Here is a 23,755-nt window from a genome sequence, read left to right as displayed (position 1 = left end):
GGTGGCAGACGCTCTCTGTTAACCCTCTCCCCCCCACCCTAAGGGAAAGGGAAAAGGGAGAGAGACTTACTGGTTGGAAAGTTAAAACAGTTTTAATAAACTATAGTAATGAAAAAGAGTATAATAAGAATAATAGAAATAATCAAATATATACAAATATATACAAAACCAAGATTGAGAGCTTGGAAATCCTCCTCAGGCAAAGTTGCTCCCCCCAGCATGAGCAGAGGTGAAAATGCAGTAGCTCCCCCCATCACACCTGCAGGCTTTTAACTGGAGAATTGGCAAAGCTGGTACCAATCAGTGGGAGACAGGAGGGCCCCTCCCTCCTGGGCCCCACCTCCAGGAGGCAGTGGGTTAGTGATAAATAGGAAAGTGAGAATGACATGTATGGGATGGAATACCTTGTTGGTCAATCTTGGGTCACCTGCCCTGTCTGCTCCTTCCTGCAGGTGCAACCCCCCTTTGGCTCTTCACTCGTAAGCAGTGAGGAATTCAGCAGTGACCTTGGTTTCTTTAAGACTAATTGGCCTGGTTTGGGCCAAACCAGGACATTCCACCCCTTATTCCATACCATTCACATCATACTTGGATCACCACTACCTTTTCATTTTCAAATATATATACACATATCACTAGTTTATGATTCATCTCTATACAAAACGTTGATTAAGTTCATTTGGTTCAGGATTGTGGGTTTCCATCTGGCTAGCAGTCTCTCAGCAGTCTCTCTGTCTAGCAGTCTCTCTTTTGTCATGGTTCGTGCCCACGGGTTGCAGGTTAAAGATGTCAGACTCGAGGAGGTTACTGGACGCCACTTGATGAAGCTAGCTCCGGTCTCATCACCACTGTCTTAACCTGAAAGACACTTATGCAGCAACAACATACAGTTCAGAATTAAGTAGTCTCACCCAGAATCAGATCACCTTCAGGGACACATCGGACTTCGCCATCTTGCAACATCACCCACCAAGTACATCCATGTCCCTGAGCAAAAGCAATCCCACGAATGGGTTTACCTTTGCCCGTTGCAGGAAGAACCCAGACAGTTTTTCCCAATAGATTCCTTTCATGCACCACCGGGACTTTATCTCCTTCTACTGTATGTAGAAGGTCTGACTGAGCAGGGCCAGCTCGATTGATAGATCCCCTGGTGTTAACTAACCAGGTAGCTTGTGCCAGATGTTTATCCCAGTTTTTAAAGGTTCCACCCCCCATTGCTTTCAGGGTAGTTTTTAACAGCCCATTATACCGTTCAATTTTCCCAGAGGCTGGTGCATGACAGGGGATGTGATATACCCATTCGATGCCATGCTCTTTGGCCCAGTTGTCTATGAGACTGTTTTTGAAATGAGTCCCATTGTCCGACTCAATTCTCTCTGGCGTGCCGTGTCGCCACCAGATTTGCTTTTCAAGGCCCAGAATAGTGTTCCGGGCAGTGGCATGGGGCACAGAGTATGTTTCCAACCATCCGGTGGTCGCCTCCACCATGGTAAGCACATAGCGTTTACCCTGGTGGGTTTGAGGGAGTGTGATATAGTCAATTTGCCAGGCCTCCCCATATTTATATTTCAACCACCGCCCCCCATACCACAAAGGTTTTAACCGTTTGGCTTGCTTAATTGCGGCGCATGTTTCACAATCATGGATAACCTGTGCAATAGAGTCCATGGTTAAGTCCACCCCTCGGTCACGAGCCCATCTGTATGTTGCATCTCTCCCTTGATGACCTGAAGTGTCCTGAGCCCACCGAGCTAAAAATAGTTCACCTTTATGTTCCCAGTCCAAATCTATTTGGAACACTTTAGCAGCTTGATCCGCTTGTTGGTTGTTTCTATGTTCCTCAGTTGCCCGACTTTTAGGTACGTGAGCATCTACATGACGTACCTTCACGACTAGTTTCGCTAGCCGAGCAGCAATATCTTGCCACAATTCAGCAGCCCAAATAGGTTTCCCTTTGCGCTGCCAGTTGCTTCGCTTCCACTGCTTTAACCACCCCCACAAGGCATTTGCTACCATCCATGAGTCAGTATAAAGATACAGCCTTGGCCACTTTTCTCGTTCAGCAATGTCTAAAGCCAGCTGGATGGCTTTTACCTCTGCAAATTGACTTGATTCACCTTGTCCTTCGGTGGCTTCTGTGACTCGTCGTATGGGACTCCATACAGCAGCTTTCCACTTCCGATGCTTTCCTACAAGACGGCAGGATCCATCGGTGAACAGGGCATATTGCTTCTCATCCTCTGGTAGTTCATTATATGGTGGGGCTTCTTCAGCACGTGTGACCTCCTTTTCTGGTGGCATTCCGAAGTCTTTGCCTTCTGGCCAGTCCATGATCACTTCTAAGATTCCTGGGCGATTAGGTTTCGTATTCGAGCCCTCTGTGTAATTAATGCAATCCATTTACTCCATGTAGCATCAGTTGCATGATGGGTAGTGGGAACCTTACCCTTGAACATCCAGCCTAGTACTGGTAATTGAGGTGCCAGGAGAAGTTGTGCTTCAGTACCAATTACCTCTGAAGCAGCTCTAACTCCTTCATATGCTGCCAGTATCTCTTTTTCAGTTGGAGTGTAATTGGCCTCGGAGCCCTTGTATCCTCGACTCCAAAATCCTAGGGGTCGACCTCGAGTCTCCCCTGGCATTTTCTGCCAGAGGCTCCAGGTAGGACCATTGTCCCCAGCTGAGGTGTAGAGCACATTTTTAACATCTTGTCCCATATGGACTGGTCCAAGGGCTACTGCATGCACAATCTCTTGTTTAATCTGTTCAAAAGCCTGTCGTTGTTCAGGGCCCCACTGAAAATCATTCTTCTTTCTGGTCACTTGATAAAGAGGGCGTACAATCTGGCTGTAATCTGGAATATGCATTCTCCAGAAACCCACAACGCCTAAGAAGGCTTGTGTTTCCTTTTTGTTAGTTGGTGCGGACATAGCTGTTATTTTGTTGATCACCTCTATCGGGATCTGGCGACGCCCATCTTGCCATTTAATCCCTAAAAACTGGATCTCCCGGGCAGGTCCCTTGACCTTGCCTCTTTTTATGGCAAAACCAGCTTTCAGAAGAATTTGGATTATTTTCTCCCCTTTGTCAAAAACTTCTGCTGCTGTATCACCCCACACAATGATGTCATCAATGTATTGCAAAAGTTCTGGAGCTCCACCCTTTTCTAGTGCAGTCTGGATCAGTCCATGGCAAATAGTAGGACTGTGTTTCCACCCCTGGGGCATTCGATTCCAGGTGTACTGGATACCTCTCCAGGTAAAAGCAAACTGTGGCCTGCACTTTGGTGCCAAAGGAATAGAGAAAAATGCATTAGCTATGTCTATGGTGGCATACCACTTGGCTGCCTTTGACTCCAGTTCGTATTGAAGTTCTAGCATGTCTGGCACAGCAGCACTCAGCGGTGGCGTAACTTCATTTAGGCCACGATAGTCCACAGTTAATCTCCATTCTCCATCAGACTTTTGCACTGGCCATATAGGACTATTAAAGGGTGAGCGAGTCTTGCCAATCACTCCTTGGTTTTCTAATTGTCTAATCAGTTTATGAATGGGGATCAGGGAGTCTCGATTGGTGCGATATTGTCGTCGGTGCACCGTGGCAATAGCAATCGGCACCTGTTGTTCTTCAACCTTCAGCAACCCCACAACAGAAGGATCTTCTGAGAGGCCAGGCAAGGTAAACAGCTGTTTAATGTCCTCAGTCTCTACAGCTGCTATACCAAAGGCCCATCTATACCCTTTTGGGTCCTTAAAATACCCTCTCTTGAGGTAGTCTATGCCAAGGATGCACGGAGCATCTGGGCCAATCACAATGGGGTGCTTTTTCCATTCATTTTTAGTTAGGCTCACTTTGGCCTCCAATACAGATAACACTTGAGATCCTCCTGTTACTCCTGAAATACTGATAGATTCTGCCCCTTTATGACCCGATGGCATTAGGGTGCACTGTGCACCAGTGCCTACCAAGGCTTGATACCTTTGTGGTTTTGATGTGCCAGGCCATCGAATCCACACAGTCCAATAAACTCGGTTGTCCCTCTCCTCCACCTGGCTGGAGGCAGGGCCCCCCTAATTAAGAAATGGATTCGTGCTGCTCACAGGGACTGGACCTTCATTTCTCCTATTCACACTTGGGAAAAAGGAATTTGAGGCCCATCTACCCCGACTGGGGTCCTGCTCACTGGTAACTGGAGCAGCCATCCTCCTAGGAAAATCCTCTCTGGTATTTCTTTTAGCTTGCAACTCACGTACTCGTGCCTGTAGGGTACTGGTAGGTTGTCCATGCCATCTGCTCATGTCCTCCCCATAACCACGCAGGGCAAACCACAGGATATCTTGTGATGTGTTCCGTTTCCTTTGAGCCGGTCCTGTAGGAGAGCGTTTTCTCCTAATGGCTGCAACGCGCGCCTGTGTAGGTAGAGAGTCAAGTTTATTCTCAATCCTGGACAGTTTGTCTGACAGTTGTCTCAATGAGTCCTTGTTCTCCTTAGTCAGTTTTTCCACAGCCGAGATGCGTGCCTGCAGTGGGGAAGAAATACTATCTTCATACTGTCGCATACAGTTAGCCATTTCACCCACAGTAGAACGTGCCGTATCATCTTCTCCCCAGACTAATATTGACAATGTATGGGTATATGTCGGTGGAGCATTCTTCACAACCTTCCGGAACATGGATCGGTTGCATTCCACTTCATCAGGATCTACAGGATCTACAATGTCCCGTGGGTGTCTATAAATGATCTCTTGCACAGCTAGTTGTCTAAGGTAGTTAATACCTTTTTCTATAGTGGTCCATTTGCTTAGGTGGCTCATAACATCATCTTTATAGGGATACCTGCTCTTTACAGCTGACAAGAGTCGCCTCTAGAGACTGATAGTGTTTGACTTTCTTGCGAGCGCCTTATCAATACCACCATCTCTGGACAGGGATCCCAACTGTCTGGCTTCTCTGCCATCTAATTGCATGCTGTCTGCCCCATTATCCCAGCATCGGAGCAACCAGGTAATAATAGGTTCACCGTCATAACGGCTGAAATCTTTCCTTATATTTCTCAGGTCCTTCAGGGATAAGGAGTGGTAGGTTATCTCTACGTCCGAGTCCTCCTCTTGTGATAGTTCTGCTTTAGAAGGACCTTTCTTCTGTGATGGGTCTGCTTTAAAAGGACGATCGAGGAAACCCCCATATGTGTCAGGCCCTAACTCTGCCTGAGAAGGGCCCTCACCTGGGTCATATGATGGCTCTGCCTTAGAAGGCTCTGAGTCATCATCCTTCTCTTCATGAGCTGATTTCTTTTGGTATTTCTTCCTGGTTACAGGAGCAATTGGTACAGATTCGATAGATGCTGGAGTCTGAGTAGATGCAGTGGCTGTCGTGGGAGTGCTGAGAGTCTGAGTAGCTGCAGTGGCCATCTTGGGGGGTGTAGCAGCTGTGGTACAGGCTGCCGAGGCTTCAGTGGGTTTAGTGGCTGTAGCGGCAGTACACACTGTAGGATCTGAGGTGGCTGCATAACACCTACAACTGTCCCTGCACCGATATTTAATCTTATCCCACATCAGAAACACATTCAGGACAACCAAAAATAAGAACATGCCACCTAGACAGCACCATCCTAATTTCGCAAAATCTAGTGGAATCAGCTTGGCAGAAAAGGAGAAGGTACTATTTCCCAAAGTAAAACTGGAAGTGTAATCATTAACAGAATCAGCTAAAGGACGCCTGGAGCGTGCAGATGAAGTCGCTGCTACTGATTCGCAATTAAAGCTGCCCATCATTTTATCATAGAGATAAGAGATCGGAATATTAACTGCCCAGTTTATCACAGCATAAATCAGTATCAAACCCCATACCAAAACAATACATTTCGACCAGCGCCCACTGCTAAACTGCATGTAAACATTCATAAGAAGCAAGCAATAACACAGTGCCCATGGCAGGTAAGGCATCATTGCAATACTCAATTGTGAAAGAAACTCTATAAAAAGACGAGATAACACAGCATTCAAAAGTGACATCACCATCTTCACTATCTGTTTTAATTTCCAACCCCTCATAAATCTCAAAGGAAGAAATCTGATACTCTCTCAGCTGAGCTCTCTGGGTCTCCTCCCACCAGAGCCAGGATTCAACTTATCAGAGCAACCTGTTGGAGCTTCTCTTGAGCCCCACATTAGGCACCAATAAATCTGTCACGGTTTAAAGCTGGGCCAGCTATTAACCAGGTGGCAGATGCTCTCTGTTAACCCTCTCCCCCCCCACCCTAAGGGAAAGGGAAAAGGGAGAGAGACTTACTGGTTGGAAAGTTAAAACAGTTTTAATAAACTATAGTAATGAAAAAGAGTATAATAAGAATAATAGAAATAATCAAATATATACAAATATATACAAAACCAAGATTGAGAGCTTGGAAATCCTCCTCAGGCAAAGTTGCTCCCCCCAGCATGAGCAGAGGTGAAAATGCAGTAGCTCCCCCCATCACACCTGCAGGCTTTTAACTGGAGAATTGGCAAAGCTGGTACCAATCAGTGGGAGACAGGAGGGCCCCTCCCTCCTGGGCCCCACTTCCAGGAGGCAGTGGGTTAGTGATAAATAGGAAAGTGAGAATGATGTGTATGGGATGGAATACCTCGTTGGTCAATCTTGGGTCACCTGCCCTGTCTGCTTCTCCCTGCAGGTGCAACCCCCCTTTGGCTCTTCACTCGTAAGCAGTGAGGAATTCAGCAGTGACCTTGGTTTCTTTAAGACTAATTGGCCTGGTTTGGGCCAAACCAGGACACTGTTGATTTTAATGCAATTTTCCCTCTCACCTATAAAAATGACCTTTATTTGAATGAAAAGAATGAACATGGGTGAACTTATGTACCAGCATGTGAGTGGGACTTCTGAATTTGGGTGTCAGTCCTGTTTTCAAAAGGAGACTGTTACACACACAAAATATGCAGAGATTTAGAGGCCAGGGAGGACAAGAAAGTAATTTTTTTACCAAGTGGCACCTTTTATTTTATTTGCAGATAATATTGCATGCTTTCATTAAGGTACCTACTGAAGTACTGAAATACTCACAAAATTCTGAAGAACCGTGGTTTAAAGTTTGGACTTAAGCTATTGCAGAGAACTACAGAGCTATGAAGTTTGTTCCCAGTTTGGCTCATAAATCTCCTACAGGTGGAACACTGGGAATTTAGGATTATAGTTCAGCTCTATTCTTTTGCTTTAAATGCAACTTGACATGAAAATGAACATGGTGTAATCGTTCTGTATGGACTGAATTTGAAGGAACAATTTGAAATTTGGATGCACATTTTTTCAGCTCAGATGCACCTGCTGTAAACCTATCTGAGCAAAATCTCATTTTCTTACAATATTCTTTTGAATCTTCAGGACACAATTATGAGTTTGGAAATCAAATTTTCTGCTTCTCATAATTGGAGTTCTGTTCTGTGATCTTGTTTTTATCAGTCATCAAGAGTCCTTCAGTTTACTGTGAACATATAACTGAAGCATAGTTGCACTTATTTTGGAAAGTTACTGCTTTGGACTTGTCAGGTCAAGAAGTTCGTCAACAATGAGGTTAACACACTTCATGCTCCAAAGTGTATGTGTAAGAAGTCTTCTACATTTGAATGACAATAAGAGAACTGCTGTCAGTTAAACATCATGAGGGTTTTTGCAGGAATGTTCTGCAGCATGCCATTTGGTTAAGAAAACATTCTTCAAAGAAATTTTTTGGGTTTTAACTAACCTTATGTCTTGAATGTCATTATGACTTCCTCTATTTCCCTAACTAAGCTTTTCTAATGTGAATTCCATTAAAAAACACATTTTTTTCAATTGGGAAAATATTTGTACATAGCAAAATAAAAAATAATAGTCTCTACTGTGGGATGTCCAGCTTCTTAACAGACATTCTAACGCTCTCATGCATGAGTTTTCTGGTATAAATATGTTGAATATAAATGTTCTTCCTCCATGTCATCTTCTCCATACACTAGGGAGTTCTAAACGTTTAGGCTAGACTGTTGTGATGAATTTTCTTTGGCTTTAATTCATAGGAAAACATCTATATCTTAAAAGCAGACTGGCCTCTTCACAAGTGAAGATGAGCATAAGGAAAAAATGAAGTCTTTGCAACAAAGAATGATAAATAGTGTCCCTAACAGAAAGCAATGCCTCACAATTTGACAAATCACAGTGCAGTAGAATGAAAAGACAAAAAACATTGTTAGGAAAATAGGACAAGAATGTAACTCTCATTTCTGTAATGTACGCACTGTCTTACCTAGCCCATACTGAAATTAATTGCACTGGACATAGTATAAATACTTTCTGTATAAATGTGAATGTTTAGTAGCTGTTTTCTGATTAATGCCTTTACTACCAGTCATCTTCATGTCTGCAGCACTGTTGATGCCAGTTCACACTCAGCTGAAGGCAGAGTTGGAACATATCTGAAATTTTATTTGTTAGAGAGCTGTGCACTCAGGTGCAGGAGTAGGAACAAACAGTGGAGGCCGGGGGTACTTCTAGCTGGCACTGCCACTCAATGTGTCGTAAGTCAAACTGGAGCCCCAGTATGCAGTACCTGAATACTTTGACATGATATAAGTGGTTAAAAGGCATCTTGTCACAATGAGAAATTAGTTCCACATGATGATAAAATTAGGAGAACAAGTTAAAGACAAAACATGTTGAAGGACCTTCTTGAACCTTATTCTAATATTTCTCATAGCATTAGTAGGTGAAGGTATACTTTATTTGGACTAGAATGCATGGCACTTAGTATGAGTGCCTCAGGAAAAATGAAAATGTTCAATGAAGGAGGATCACAAATAGCCACATTTTACTATCTAAAATCTAAATTAACAATTAGATTTCTTAATCAGATAAAATAATACACTGATGAAATGTAACTGCGAGGAAATCTGAATCTTTCTTTCCGTAGTGTAGTCTTGATGCAAGGGAAGTTACATGCAACATTATTTGCCCCTTGCTTCCACAATGCATAATGCATATTTTCGTATAGACCTCTTGAAAATATGTATCCACAAAGAGTATAGTATATTTCAAAGGCCATTTTCCCTGGGTTTCTTTGTTGGGGTGTTCTTTTCATTTGAGACTTACTTCTTTCAAGTCTGACCTCCTGGGATGTCATTTTTACTGATTTCTACTTCAGTGAAATGCCGAAAAGGAAATGCAGTCTCTGCTGTTGAAGGGCTTTGTGTACTTCTAGCTTTTTCTCGAAGCACACAGGGTCTTCAGGAGATTAACCACCCAGAAAGGATGAGGAATTTATTTTGATGTTGTGCTTTTATTTCGGTTGCTGATTGCCATCTGCAACCAATTCTGCAGAAAAGAGGCCTGCACTCTCAAAATGAAAGTGTTTGTGTGGCATAGAGCATGTGTCACTCCCTTATGTTGTAGGTCATTGTGAAGCCCTGCCCTGGGATTCCTGTGCTACTAATGAATCTGTCTTAATTACAGTCATGAGGTTTGTTGCGGTTTGTTTTTCAAGGTTCTGGTTTTTTGAACTAGTAATTTTGCAAGACAGTCCAGAGGTGGAACACATGGTGAAAATACCCTTTTCCTTCAGAAGCCTTTTTTTATCAGGCACTTCCTCCAGCATGTGAAAAAGCCTACTGTCAGTTGCAAGGTGTGATGCATAAAAAAGACCGGTCAATATTCAGTCTGTCCTGTACAGTTTCTGAGACTCTGGACCAGGGGGAGAGGAGGGATGTGAAATTTTCTCTAGACTGAATAACTGTGAGTCCAAAATATAAAATTATCTGTATATAGCTGTGTTGATCTCACCTACCGGACCACAATACAGTCAAAAGTATCTAAGCATTTACTGTGTAAACTCTTTCTTTAAGGGGTTTATAAGTTTCAATAAAAAATGAAGTTGCACCTAATGCGAAATCTTGACACAATCTTAGATTTAAGAAATTCAAATAAATGTAATAAATCCAACTTTAGAGACCCCTGTTTAAAAATATACATTTCAGTTGACCTACATAGCTGTTTATAAACTAATTCATCATCTTAAAAGGTAGACAGCAGCTTTTTGATGCCTAATTAAAATCAGACTAAACTACTTGATCACGTGTGAACCTTTCCTGACAACATCAACACCTTTGCACAAAAGAAGGATCTATGTGTAGTTGTACTGTATCATTTAAATTAATATGTAAACAGTGTTTTGAAGCCTGGATGATACAACTCTCTCTAGTCCACTTTAACACTCAGTTTCGGTGCTCGCTGAAGATGTGACATTGAACCACTAGCACTTCCCAGCTTAGTGCAGCAGTTTGAGTTGTAGTGAGGGGATTCTGCATGTTTTGCAGGGCTGTAGCAGTTCTGCTGTGTACCACAAGGTTGTATCACTTTGGCAAATAATTAGTTACAAGGAGTGGGGTTTTTTTAATCAAGATGATTAAAGGATGGAGAAGTACTATGAGGTTTTCATTATCACATCAGGACCTGATCCAGGGTCCATTAACTGCTCTAGCATTTGTTTTAGTTTTAACTAGACTGATGCAAAATTACAAAGGAAGTGATTATTAGTTTCACTGAGATCACTCAAGTGGTGAAGAAGAGAAAGCAGTTAGAGGCTTTTTTTCTGAAGGTAAGGAAAAAAAAGCAGAACTGTTCTATTTCTTTTTCAGCTAACACTGTCAGATTTTCCCTATGTTTTTTGAGAGACTTAAATGCACATAGAACCCAAATTATATTTTAACTATATAGCTGTATTGAATGAAAAATTCATTAATTTGTTCATTTACATGGTAAGAACAGTATTGTCATTTCTTGTCATGAGTATAGTACTGACTACAGCTAAGACAGATAAGAAATAAGTGAATGTATGTTCCTTTAAACTTCTCAACTCACTGTTAAAAGTGGAAGAACTCACAAATTAGGTTTCTTTTTCAATTTTATATGTAACTTTCTGCAAACCAGTAGTTAATCACAAAAGATAGGATGAAGGAAAGTGATACACTACCAGAGCTTGGTGGAAGGATCTCTTCATACCTGACTGTTTATAACCTTTATATCATGAATGAACTTATGTGGAATAGAATGCCATGAACTTTAAAAATGAATATAACTGTCACAGGTGATACTTTTTTTTTAAATTATTTTTGGGTTTGGTTTTTTTTTTTTACGTTTAGTGCTACTTGATGCATGGTTGTTTGATTGTAATAGTCTAGATTTTCAAATTTCATTGACCAGTCGGGAAGTTGCAGACCACATGATAGCTTTGGGTAGATATTGAATAGTTATCCTTGAGAAGAAATAGTTCAGTGGTGTTCTACCATGGGATAAGTCTTCAGTAAAAAGTTTGTTTTAAGCAGTACTACAAACAACCAAATCACTTTGCTGCATGATAGAAGTGCTTTTCTAAGAGAGAGGCACCGGGAATCAGAATTTAATAAATCTGTGGATATTTTGGCTTGCTCCTAAGACTGGTGATTCTTTTAAATGGGTATTAATGTACTGAGCTACCAAAAAAATCTTACTTCAGCAGGATAAAATAGGGTTTTACATTACACAAACAGTATGTTTGCAACTCTTGTTTGTTCTTGTCAGAAGCATTTGCTCCCTTGATCCAGGGGCTTGAAATTATTTTTGATAAAACCCCTAATCCATGTGTGTGGCCTGTAAAACACCTGGTGTGTTTTACTTGTACATGCGTTTATTTATAGATTATTTGCCACCACAGAAAAAACTTCGGTTTCTTCCAGGGTATACATTTCTAAATAACTAGGTTTACTATTCTTTCAAATGAGATTGTACATTTGGCTCTTTTGTGATGAAATATGTTAAATTGACAGGAAATTTAAAAAAAGCCTCTTGAAAAGCTCCATTACATTTCTACTTGGAAAATAAATACTTTGCATAGAATGAACTTGCTGGTTTTTGTATGTGCTTTCAAAGGCAGTCCTTGAGGGTTCTTTTCTTTATGTCAGACCACAGTCAGCTAAATAGCAGAATTTGTATCTCCTCCTTTTCAACGATAGTAGCAAAAAGGTCAGCACAAGAAAAATTTTTAATCTGAAGATGTCACTTTGCTAAATGATATCTGAATATGTGTATATATACTGCTCCTATGTTTTTCTCTCTGTTGTTGACCATGTTTTAACTATAGAAGATCGTTAGGATAAAGTTTGTAGGGATAATACTTGAGAGTATGATAAGGTATGTGGTCTCTGTTTTGTAGTCAAGCAAAGAAGAGAATTTAAGGAGGATTTTCTTCAGCATGGGTACTGCTGCAGCAATTTCTCTCTTAAAACATGAATAGTATATGTTTCTCTGCTGATGATTTATCCTCCTTGAGTAAGCAGTCAAGCAAACTATTTTTAGGACATGGTATCCTTCCTTCACTTTCTGTCAATCTGACTTTTGTATGGAGAAAAGCCAGCAACTGGAAGAGAAAGGCACACCTATAAAAAAGCAAACTCACCTGGACTTTGCAGCATAATTGAAAATGTCTTCTGTATCTGCTTACCAGAAGGTAATTTCTATGCGAGTCAGAAGAAGGACAGTTTATTTCTATCCCAGAATCTGTAAGGAGGAGGATATCTGCTACCCTTGAAGGCTTTCAAGGTATCCCATGTGTATATCAAAACAGGAAAAATAATCTGGAAATACAATGCTAATTCAAAGCCTATAGCATTGTTTTGCAGCATTGTCAGTCCCTTTGTGCAGTGCACAGTGTTAGCTAGATACTTGATGAGTCATTACTTTTTGACTTCTTGGAGAATTCTGTGAGTATTTTTTTCTCTCTAATTTTATTAGGAAAATTGAGCATACCAAAATTATCTCCTAAAAACATCGAAAATATCAGCTACTTATGGTAAAAAAAAATAAATACTTTAGTTATTTTTTGTTCATATTATCTCAGATTCTTGCTTTCACTATTTCTTTTCAAACCACCAGCAGCATTTGTTCGTTATGCATACACTAAAGTAAACTGGGCTTTTACTACAGATCAATCTTTTTCTTGTGCATTGTATGTTTATATGTTTTTTAGAAACAACTCATAAAATTTGTAATACTATTTTCTGAGACACACATCTGACACATGTACTAGAGTCTTGCAGGCTTATTTCCTCCTCTCTGTCCTTTTTGATAAACAAACAAACAAAACCCCTCAGCTTGACAGAGATGTTTGCTCACATAATAAATATGTTCCTGCTCTGTCTTTTTCTGTGTTGTTGTATTGCTCTAGAGAGGACGAGCATGCCCTTATCCAGCAGTATTGTCAGACGCTGGGAGGAGAGTCGCCTGCGAGTCAGCCACAGAGTCCTGCTCAGATACTCAAGTCAGTGGAAAAGGAAGAGCGAGGAGAGTTGGAGCGCATCATTGCTGACCTCGAGGAAGAGCAAAGGTCTCATAATCATCCTACCGGGTGTCTGAATTGTCACCTCATTCTTGTTTGAGCTATGCATGTACTTTGTATAGTTGTTTGAAATGAGAAGAGGTGGACCTGGGGGTCATGATTTTAGGAAAAAAAAAAAAAAATCAGTCAAGGCACATGTCATGAATAGCCTGACTCTGTTAGGTAGAAGAGAGTGGGTGTGCGATAAAATACCTTAGTTTCACCTCTACTTTATTGTGTAGTTTTTTTCCCCATAAACTGCAAGTCAAGACATTGTCTTTATATGAGCTACTTGTGTTCTGTAGTTGGAGGTGATGACAACATTTGATCTACGGAAGTTTTTTATAATTTTCTTAAGTCATCATTCTCCTCTTCTTTTCAATATACCAGGAGTCTGCAGATAGAATATGAGCAACTAAAGGAGCAACATCTTCGGAGAGGAATAAACCCTCTTGCATCACCTCCTGACTCCATAGTGTCACCTCAGCATGCTTCTGAAGATGCTGAGCTCATAGCTGAAGCTAAACTCCTGAGGCAACATAAAGGTCGCCTGGAAGCAAGGATGCAAATATTGGAAGATCACAATAAACAATTGGAGTCTCAGCTTCACCGGCTACGGCAGCTACTTGAGCAGGTAGATGTACACTGATGTCTTTCCCCCATGTTGTTTCTGCATGATGGATTTCTTGGTGGAGCAAGGCATTGGAATTTTACTGTAGGTATTTTGACCACACTAGCTTGGTCTGTTGCACTCAGTAATTTCTAGGATGAAGATGTATTTTTTTCCTACCCTCTGTTAAAAGCCATGGTGAAAATCAAATGAGCACAAGAGATTAAGTGCTGGAGCGATCATGGTAACTTATGAAACATGGAGAATAACACAAGTGCAATAGTTTTTTATGAATTAAAAAGCAGAGGGAGGAAAATATATACCCTATTCTAAATAGAGGTGCCAAATACAACCTGTATTTGACTTCAGTTTTCCAATCTTTCCTTAAATAATTTGTTTACTTCTTGTCACAGTTAGTCAGTGAAACCTTTCTTAGCATGCCAAAGATAGGTCTAACATGCAAAGGAGCAATTCATTCCATTAAAATTCCAATTCCTCTTGAGTTGCATATTTAGACCGATAAGCTATAGCAAAACAGTCTGCACACAAGTAACTGCTGAAGACAAGAGCCTTTTAGTGAATGTCAGTAGCCAGAGATTGTAAGGTTTCTTTGCTGGGGGAAGAAATGTTGATTGCTTTTGAAGTCACCATGTGCACACGTAGATTATAAAAGTAACAACAGCAATATCTACAAGGTGTTGTTAGAGACATTAGTTTGTACGATATTGCGTGTGGAAGCTTGAATTATGAAGAGAAATTTGTATGAAAGTTTTCTGCTAACTAATCATTACACTTGGGTCAGAGTACAATAAGCCAAATAATTCTTGCCTTCCACAAGTCAGGATGACTGGCTGTACGTAGTAGAGGATTTAACTAAGCCAAGAAACAGATCACATAAACCAGGTATCACAATGGCATAAGCTCCTGCTGTAGATGATACCGTCAGTACAGTGATAAAGGTATTTGTTTGTTTGTTTCACTGTGTGACTTTGTGATTTTTCTAGGCAGTTTTGGCTGAATAGCATTTAAGATACATCTGTTCCAATGGCTTCCCTGCCCCTCTAGCAGAGTATTTTTGTTGTTGTTACTGTCGTTCTAGCATCTTTAATCAGTATTTGAGTAGCTTAAATATTTAACAGGAAAGATAACTGATGCAACTGTTAACAATCATTCATGAAATAAGTATCTTGAGAACTGTGGCCACTACTAGCTGTTTCAGAGAAGGGTTTAAAATCTGCAAAGAAATAGCTGTAGAATAGAAACACAAAAGTTCTGCCAAACCCAGAGTCACTTGCAGCCTAGCACTTGGAGCAGAAAGATGTTCACCCTTTTTAAAACTTTATTTTTTTCTAATGTAGCTGTGTATAATCCTATAATTTTGTAATCTTTTCAGTATCCTTATAACATTCTTAGTAAGACCTTTAGGGTATACATGTGTGTTGTGATAATGTGGGTGGGTGGAGGGACAGTAGTTTCTTCTTCTAAGTTCTGCCTTTGCATTCTGCAGCTTGTGGTTTCTAATAGGGTAAGCGAGAACAGAGTTGACCTTTTTCAATATTTCTGATCGTTTACACTTCATTTATGATATACTGTTGCTCTTTCGCTTTCTGTCTGAAATCTCCTGCCTCTGTGGGAGTCATGCTGTGCTTCTGGTTGTTCCAAATGCCATTCCCAAAGCTGTTCCTGTTTCTCCTCTGTCTTTTAATGGAGGGGCTGGGGTACGAAGTCAAGCATATGAGAAGGTCTGCATTATTGGTTTTATAATATATCTGTGACTTTTCAATACACCTTTGTAAATGTATCCTTACTTTATTTAGTGGTGTTTTTTTGACCTGCCACTGAGCAGTTTTTTTGCAAGCTGTCTCCAAGGATGCTGAAGCTACTCCCCTGAAGGCGATTCAGAAATCATAAATACTAAATTTTTTAGCATATGTACTGTCACGGTTTAAAGCTGGGCCAGCTATTAACCAGGTGGCAGATGCTCTCTGTTAACCCTCTCCCCCCCCCCACCCCCCCCCAAGGGAAAGGGAAAGGGAAAGGGAAAAGGGAGAGAGACTTATGGGTTGGAAAGTTAAAACAGTTTTAATAAACTATAGTAAATGAAAAAGAGTATAATAACAATAATAATAGAAATAATCAAATATATACAAATATATACAAATATATACAAAGCCAAGACTGAGAGCTTGGAAATCCTCCTCAGGCAGAGTTGCTCCCCCCAGCACAAGCAGAGGGGAAAATGCAGTAGCTCCCCCCCAGCAAGGGCAGAGGGCAAAATGCAATAGCTCCCCTGCCATCACACCTGCAGGCTTTTAACTGGAGATTTGGCAAAGCTGGTACCAATCAGTGGGAGACAGGAGGGCCCCTCCCTCCTGGGCCCCACCTCCAGGAGGCAGTGGGTTAGTGATAAGCAGGAAAGTGAGAATGACATGTATGGGATGGAATACCTTGCTGGTCAATCCTGGGTCACCTGCCCCATCCACTCCTCCCTGCAGGTACAACCCCCTTCGGCTCTTCACTCGTAAGCAGTGAGGAATTTAGCAGTGACCTTGGTTTCTCTAAGACTAATTGGCCTGGTTTGGGCCAAACCAGGACATTCCACCCCTTATTCCATACCATTCATGTCATACTCAGATCACCACTACCTTTTCATTTTCAAATATAGATATACATATCACTAGTTTATGATTCATCTTTATGCAAAAAGTCCATCAAGTTCATTTGGTTCAGGATTGTGGGTTTCCATCTGGTTAGCAGTCTCTCAGCAGTCTTTCTGACTAGCAGTCTCTCTTTTGTCATGGTTCGTGCCCACGGGTTGCAGGTTAAAGATGTCAGACTCGAGGAGGTTACTGGACGCCACTTGATGAAGCTAGCTCCGGTCTCATCACCACTGTCTTAACCTAAAAGACACTTATGCAGTAACAACATACAGTTCAGAATTAAGTAGTCTCACCCAGAATCAGATCACCTTCAGGGACACATCGGACTTCACCATCTTGCAACATCACCCACCAAGTACATCCATGTCCCTGAGCAAAAGCAATCCCACGAATGGGTTTACCTTTGCCCGTTACAGGAAGAATCCAGACAGTTTTTCCCAATAGATTCCTTTCATGCACCACCGGGACTTTATCTCCTTCTACTGTATGTAGAAGGTCTGACTGAGCAGGGCCAGCTCAATTGATAGATCCCCTGGTGTTAACTAACCAGGTAGCTTGTGCCAGATGCTTATCCCAGTTTTTAAGGGTTCCACCCCCCATTGCTTTCAGGGTAGTTTTTAACAGCCCATTATACCGTTCAATTTTCCCAGAGGCTGGTGCATGATAGGGGATGTGATATACCCATTCAATGCCATGCTCTTTGGCCCAGTTGTCTATGAGACTGTTTTTGAAATGAGTCCCATTGTCCGACTCAATTCTCTCTGGCGTGCCGTGTCGCCACCAGATTTGCTTTTCAAGGCCCAGAATAGTGTTCCGGGCAGTGGCATGGGGCACAGAGTATGTTTCCAACCATCCGGTGGTCGCCTCCACCATGGTAAGCACATAGCGTTTACCCTGGTGGGTTTGAGGGAGTGTGATATAGTCAATTTGCCAGGCCTCCCCATATTTATATTTCAACCACCGCCCCCCATACCACAAAGGTTTTAACCGTTTGGCTTGCTTAATTGCGGCGCATGTTTCACAATCATGGATAACCTGTGCAATAGAGTCCATGGTTAAGTCCACCCCTCGGTCACGAGCCCATCTGTATGTTGCATCTCTTCCTTGATGACCTGAAGTGTCATGAGCCCACCGAGCTAAAAATAGTTCACCTTTATGTTCCCAGTCCAAATCTATTTGGAACACTTTAGCAGCTTGATCCACTTGTTGGTTGTTTCGATGTTCCTCAGTTGCCCGACTTTTAGGTACGTGAGCATCTACATGACGTACCTTCACGACTAGTTTCTCTAGCCGAGCAGCAATATCTTGCCACAATTCAGCAGCCCAAATAGGTTTCCCTTTGCGCTGCCAGTTGCTTCGCTTCCACTGCTTTAACCACCCCCACAAGGCATTTGCTACCATCCATGAGTCAGTATAAAGATACAGCCTTGGCCACTTTTCTCGTTCAGCAATGTCTAGAGCCAGCTGGATGGCTTTTACCTCTGCAAATTGACTTGATTCACCTTGTCCTTCGGTGGCTTCTGTGACTCGTCGTATAGGACTCCATACAGCAGCTTTCCACTTCCGATGCTTTCCTACAAGACGGCAGGATCCATCGGTGAACAGGGCATACTGCTTCTCATCCTCTGGTAGTTCATTATATTGTGGGGCTTCTTCAGCACGTGTGACCTCCTTTTCTGGTGGCATTCCGAAGTCTTTGCCTTTTGGCCAGTCCATGATCACTTCTAAGATTCCTGGGCGATTAGGGTTTCCTATTCGAGCCCTCTGCGTAATTAATGCAATCCATTTACTCCATGTAGCATCAGTTGCATGATGGGTAGTGGGAACCTTACCCTTGAACATCCAGCCTAGTACTGGTAATCGAGGTGCTAGGAGAAGTTGTGCTTCAGTACCAATTACCTCTGAAGCAGCTCTAACTCCTTCATACGCTGCCAGTATCTCTTTTTCAGTTGGAGTGTAATTGGCCTCGGAGCCCTTGTATCCTCGACTCCAAAATCCTAGGGGTCGACCTCGAGTCTCCCCTGGCATTTTCTGCCAGAGGCTCCAGGTAGGACCATTGTCCCCAGCTGAGGTGTAGAGCACATTTTTAACATCTTGTCCCATATGGACTGGTCCAAGGGCTACTGCATGCACAATCTCTTGTTTAATCTGTTCAAAAGCCTGTCGTTGTTCAGGGCCCCACTGAAAATCATTCTTCTTTCTGGTCACTTGATAAAGAGGGCGTACAATCTGGCTGTAATCTGGAATATGCATTCTCCAGAAACCCACAACGCCTAAGAAGGCTTGTGTTTCCTTTTTGTTAGTTGGTGCGGACATAGCTGTTATTTTGTTGATCACCTCTATCGGGATCTGGCGACGCCCATCTTGCCATTTAATCCCTAAAAACTGGATCTCCCGGGCAGGTCCCTTGACCTTGCCTCTTTTTATGGCAAAACCAGCTTTCAGAAGAATTTGGATTATTTTCTCCCCTTTGTCAAAAACTTCTGCTGCTGTATCACCCCACACAATGATGTCATCAATGTATTGCAAAAGTTCTGGAGCTCCACCCTTTTCTAGTGCAGTCTGGATCAGTCCATGGCAAATAGTAGGACTGTGTTTCCACCCCTGGGGCATTCGATTCCAGGTGTACTGGATACCTCTCCAGGTAAAAGCAAACTGTGGCCTGCACTTTGGTGCCAAAGGAATAGAGAAAAATGCATTAGCTATGTCTATGGTGGCATACCACTTGGCTGCCTTTGACTCCAGTTCGTATTGAAGTTCTAGCATGTCTGGCACAGCAGCACTCAGCGGTGGCGTAACTTCATTTAGGCCACGATAGTCCACAGTTAATCTCCATTCTCCATCAGACTTTCTCACTGGCCATATAGGACTATTAAAGGGTGAGCGAGTCTTGCCAATCACTCCTTGGTTTTCTAATTGTCTAATCAGTTTATGAATGGGGATCAGGGAGTCTCGATTGGTGCGATATTGTCGTCGGTGCACCGTGGCAATAGCAATCGGCACCTGTTGTTCTTCAACCTTCAGCAACCCCACAACAGAAGGATCTTCTGAGAGGCCAGGCAAGGTAGACAGCTGTTTAATGTCCTCAGTCTCTACAGCTGCTATACCAAAGGCCCATCTATACCCTTTTGGGTCCTTGAAATACCCGCTCTTGAGGTAGTCTATGCCAAGGATGCACGGAGCATCTGGGCCAATCACAATGGGGTGCTTTTTCCATTCATTTTTAGTTAGGCTCACTTCGGCCTCCAATACAGATAACACTTGAGATCCTCCTGTTACTCCTGAAATACTGATAGGTGCTGCCCCTTTATGATCCGATGGCATTAGGGTGCACTGTGCACCAGTGTCTACCAGGGCTCGATACCTTTGTGGTTTTAATGTGCCAGGCCATCGAATCCACACAGTCCAATAAATCCGGTTGTCCCTCTCCTCCACCTGGCTGGAGGCAGGGCCCCCCTAATTAAGAAATGGATTCGTGCTGCTCACAGGGACTGGACCTTCATTTCTCCTGTTCACACTTGGGAAAAAGTGATTTGAGGCCCATCTACCCTGACTGGGGTCCTGCTCACTGGTAACTGGAGCAGCCATCCTTCTAGAAAAATTCTCTCTGGTATTTCTTTTAGCTTGCAACTCATGTACTCGTGCCTGTAGGGTACTGGTAGGTTGTCCATGCCATCTGCTCATGTCCTCCCCATAACCACGCAGGGCAAACCACAGGATACCTCGTGATGTGTTCTGTTTCCTTTGAGCTGGTCCTGTAGGAGAGCGTTTTCTCCTAACAGCTGCAACGCGCGCCTGTGTAGGTAGAGAGTCAAGTTTATTCTCGATCCTGGACAGTTTGTCTGACAGTTGTTTAAATGAGTCCTTGTTTTCCTTAGTCAGTTTTTCCACAGCCGAGATGCGTGCCTGCAGTGGGGAAGAAATACTATCTTCATACTGTCGCATACAGTCAGCCATTTCGCCCACACTAGATCTTGCCACAGCATCTTCTCCCCAGACTAATATTGACAATGTATGGGTATATGTCGGTGGAGCATTCTTCACAACCTTCCGGAACATGGATCGGTTGCATTCCACTTCATCAGGATCTACAGGATCTACAATGTCCCGTGGGTGTCTATAAATGATCTCTTGCACAGCCAGTTCTCTAAGGTAGTTAATACCTTTTTCTATAGTGGTCCATTTGCTCAGGTGGCTCATAACATCATCTTTATAGGGATACCTGCTCTTTACAGCTGACAAGAGTCGCCTCTAGAGACTGATAGTGTTTGACTTTCTTGCGAGCGCTTTATCAATACCACCATCTCTGGACAGGGATCCCAACTGTCTGGCTTCTCTGCCATCCAATTGCATGCTGTCTGCCCCATTATCCCAGCATCGGAGCAACCAGGTAATAATAGGCTCACTGTCATAACGGCTGAAGTCTTTCCTTATATTTCTCAGGTCCTTCAGGGATAAGGAGTGGTAGGTTATCTCTACGTCCGAGTCCTCCTCTTGTGATAGTTCTGCTTTAGAAGGACCTTTCTTCTGTGATGGGTCTGCTTTAAAAGGACGATCGAGGAAACCCCCATATGTGTCAGGCCCTAACTCTGCCTGAGAAGGGCCCTCACCTGGGTCATATGATGGCTCTGCCTTAGAAGGCTCTGAGTCATCATCCTTCTCTTCATGAGCTGATTTCTTTTGGTATTTCTTCCTGGTTACAGGAGCAATTGGTACAGATTCGATAGATGCTGGAGTCTGAGTAGATGCAGTGGCTGTCGTGGGAGTGCTGAGAGTCTGAGTAGCTGCAGTGGCCATCTTGGGGGGTGTAGCAGCTGTGGTACAGGCTGCCGAGGCTTCAGTGGTATTAGTGGCTGTAGCAGCAGTACACACTGTAGGATCTGAGGTGGCTGCATAACACCTACAACTGTCCCTGCACCGATATTTAATCTTATCCCACATCAGAAACACATTCAGGACAAACAAAAATAAAAACATGCCACCTAGACAGCACCATCCTAATTTCGCAAAATCTAGTGGAATCAGCTTGGCAGAAAAGGAGAAGGTGCTATTTCCTGAAGTAAAACTGGAAGTGTAATCATTAACAGAATCAGCTAAAGGACGCCTGGAGCGTGCAGATGAAGTTGCTGCTACTGATTCGCAATTAAAGCTGCCCATCATTGTGTCATAGACATAAGAGATCGGAATATTAACTGCCCAGTTTATCACAGCATAAATCAGTATCAAACCCCATACCAAAACAATACATTTCGACCAGCGCCCACTGCTAAAGTGCATGTAAACATTCATAAGAAGCAAGCAATAACACAGTGCCCATGGCAGGTAAGGCATCATTGCAATACTCAATTGTGAAAGAAACTCCATAAAAAGATGAGATAACACAGCATTCAAAAATGACATCACCATCTTCACTATCTGTTTTAACTTTCCAACCCCTCGTAAATCTCAAAGGAAGAAATCTGATATTCTCTCAGCTGAGCTCTCCAGGTCTCCTCCCACCAGAGCCAGGATTCAACTTATCAGAGCAACCTGTTGGAGCTTCTCTCGAGCCCCACGTTGGGCACCAATAAATCTGTCACGGTTTAAAGCTGGGCCAGCTATTAACCAGGTGGCAGATGCTCTCTGTTAACCCTCTTCCCCCCCCCCCCCAAGGGAAAGGGAAAGGGAAAAGGGAGAGAGACTTATGGGTTGGAAAGTTAAAACAGTTTTAATAAACTATAGTAAATGAAAAAGAGTATAATAACAATAATAATAGAAATAATCAAATATATACAAATATATACAAAGCCAAGACTGAGAGCTTGGAAATCCTCCTCAGGCAGAGTTGCTCCCCCCAGCACAAGCAGAGGGGAAAATGCAGTAGCTCCCCCCCAGCAAGGGCAGAGGGCAAAATGCAATAGCTCCCCTGCCATCACACCTGCAGGCTTTTAACTGGAGATTTGGCAAAGCTGGTACCAATCAGTGGGAGACAGGAAGGCCCCTCCCTCCTGGGCCCCACCTCCAGGAGGCAGTGGGTTAGTGATAAGCAGGAAAGTGAGAATGACATGTATGGGATGGAATACCTTGCTGGTCAATCCTGGGTCACCTGCCCCATCCACTCCTCCCTGCAGGTACAACCCCCTTCGGCTCTTCACTCGTAAGCAGTGAGGAATTTAGCAGTGACCTTGGTTTCTCTAAGACTAATTGGCCTGCTTTGGGCCAAACCAGGACATGTACTCTGAAACTTCTTTATTTTGACATTAATACAGTTATGAATCAGCACTGAATCCCATTACTGCTCCCTTAGCTTTCTGAAAAAGTGACCACTCTTCAGCATGTTTGTTTTTCTGCCACCTAGTCCATTCATAGTCTATGAAAGTCTCTACCTCTTTCACTGCTTGGGGAAGGACTTTATCAGAAGCCAGCTAAGGATCTAAGCATATTTATTGGTTTCTTTTGCTTTTATTGGCTGTCCCAAATTTTTTTTTTGTTTTTATTAGTGGATATAAGGAATACCTTTTCTCATTAATGAGACAGATGATTTGCATGGAAGATTCTCATAAGTCCAAATGTCAAAATATATAACAACTCTGTAATTCCTGTAATAATGATTACTGGTGTTAAAGGACACAACCGTCTTACAGCACTTTCTTTGCCGTGACTGGCATTTTATGCCATCCCTGTTTGTCTCTTGTCAACAGCAAATCTCTCCCTTTCTCTTCTCCACTCAGCCTCCTGACTGTTGTTTGGGTTAATAACTTGCCACTGAGTCTAAAATACTAGGAATTTTTTTTCTCTAAAAGATATGGAGTGACTTTATCTACACACAGATATTTGGGTAGAAAATTAATGAAACTTAGAAACTTTCCTGTAGTAACAGCTTAATCTAGATGAGGGCATTTTAATACATTCTTCAGGAAGCACCTTTAACAAAAACACATGTGCATCCTCACTGCACACTTGCCTATTCAGCTCATGATTCTGAGGTTACCATACTATTTTTATTTTAGCAAGCCCAAAGGATTGGTAACTGTCACACGATGTTGTCATTTTTGTCTGCCTGATTGATTATAGTTCCAAAGAGGAAGGTGAAACAGAACCAGTGTGTGACAAGTTTGATACCAACTT

The 23,755-nt window shown here is 42.5% G+C and overlaps 1 protein-coding gene across 1 annotated transcript in view; it reads left to right on the top strand.

Moving 5' to 3' along the window:
• The window catches only part of UTRN (utrophin), a 428,940-nt gene that overhangs the window by 393,695 nt on the left and 11,490 nt on the right, over positions 1-23,755 (top strand). The window contains 2 exon segments of the mRNA XM_068406453.1: positions 13,229-13,387; positions 13,769-14,012. Coding sequence (XP_068262554.1) covers positions 13,229-13,387; positions 13,769-14,012 — 403 coding nt within the window.

Source organism: Nyctibius grandis, chromosome 1 (genome assembly GCF_013368605.1).
Source record: "Nyctibius grandis isolate bNycGra1 chromosome 1, bNycGra1.pri, whole genome shotgun sequence".
Lineage (NCBI taxonomy): Eukaryota > Metazoa > Chordata > Aves > Nyctibiiformes > Nyctibiidae > Nyctibius > Nyctibius grandis.
Note: the sequence above shows the minus strand (reverse complement) of the source record. Positions and strands in the feature narration are given on the sequence as shown.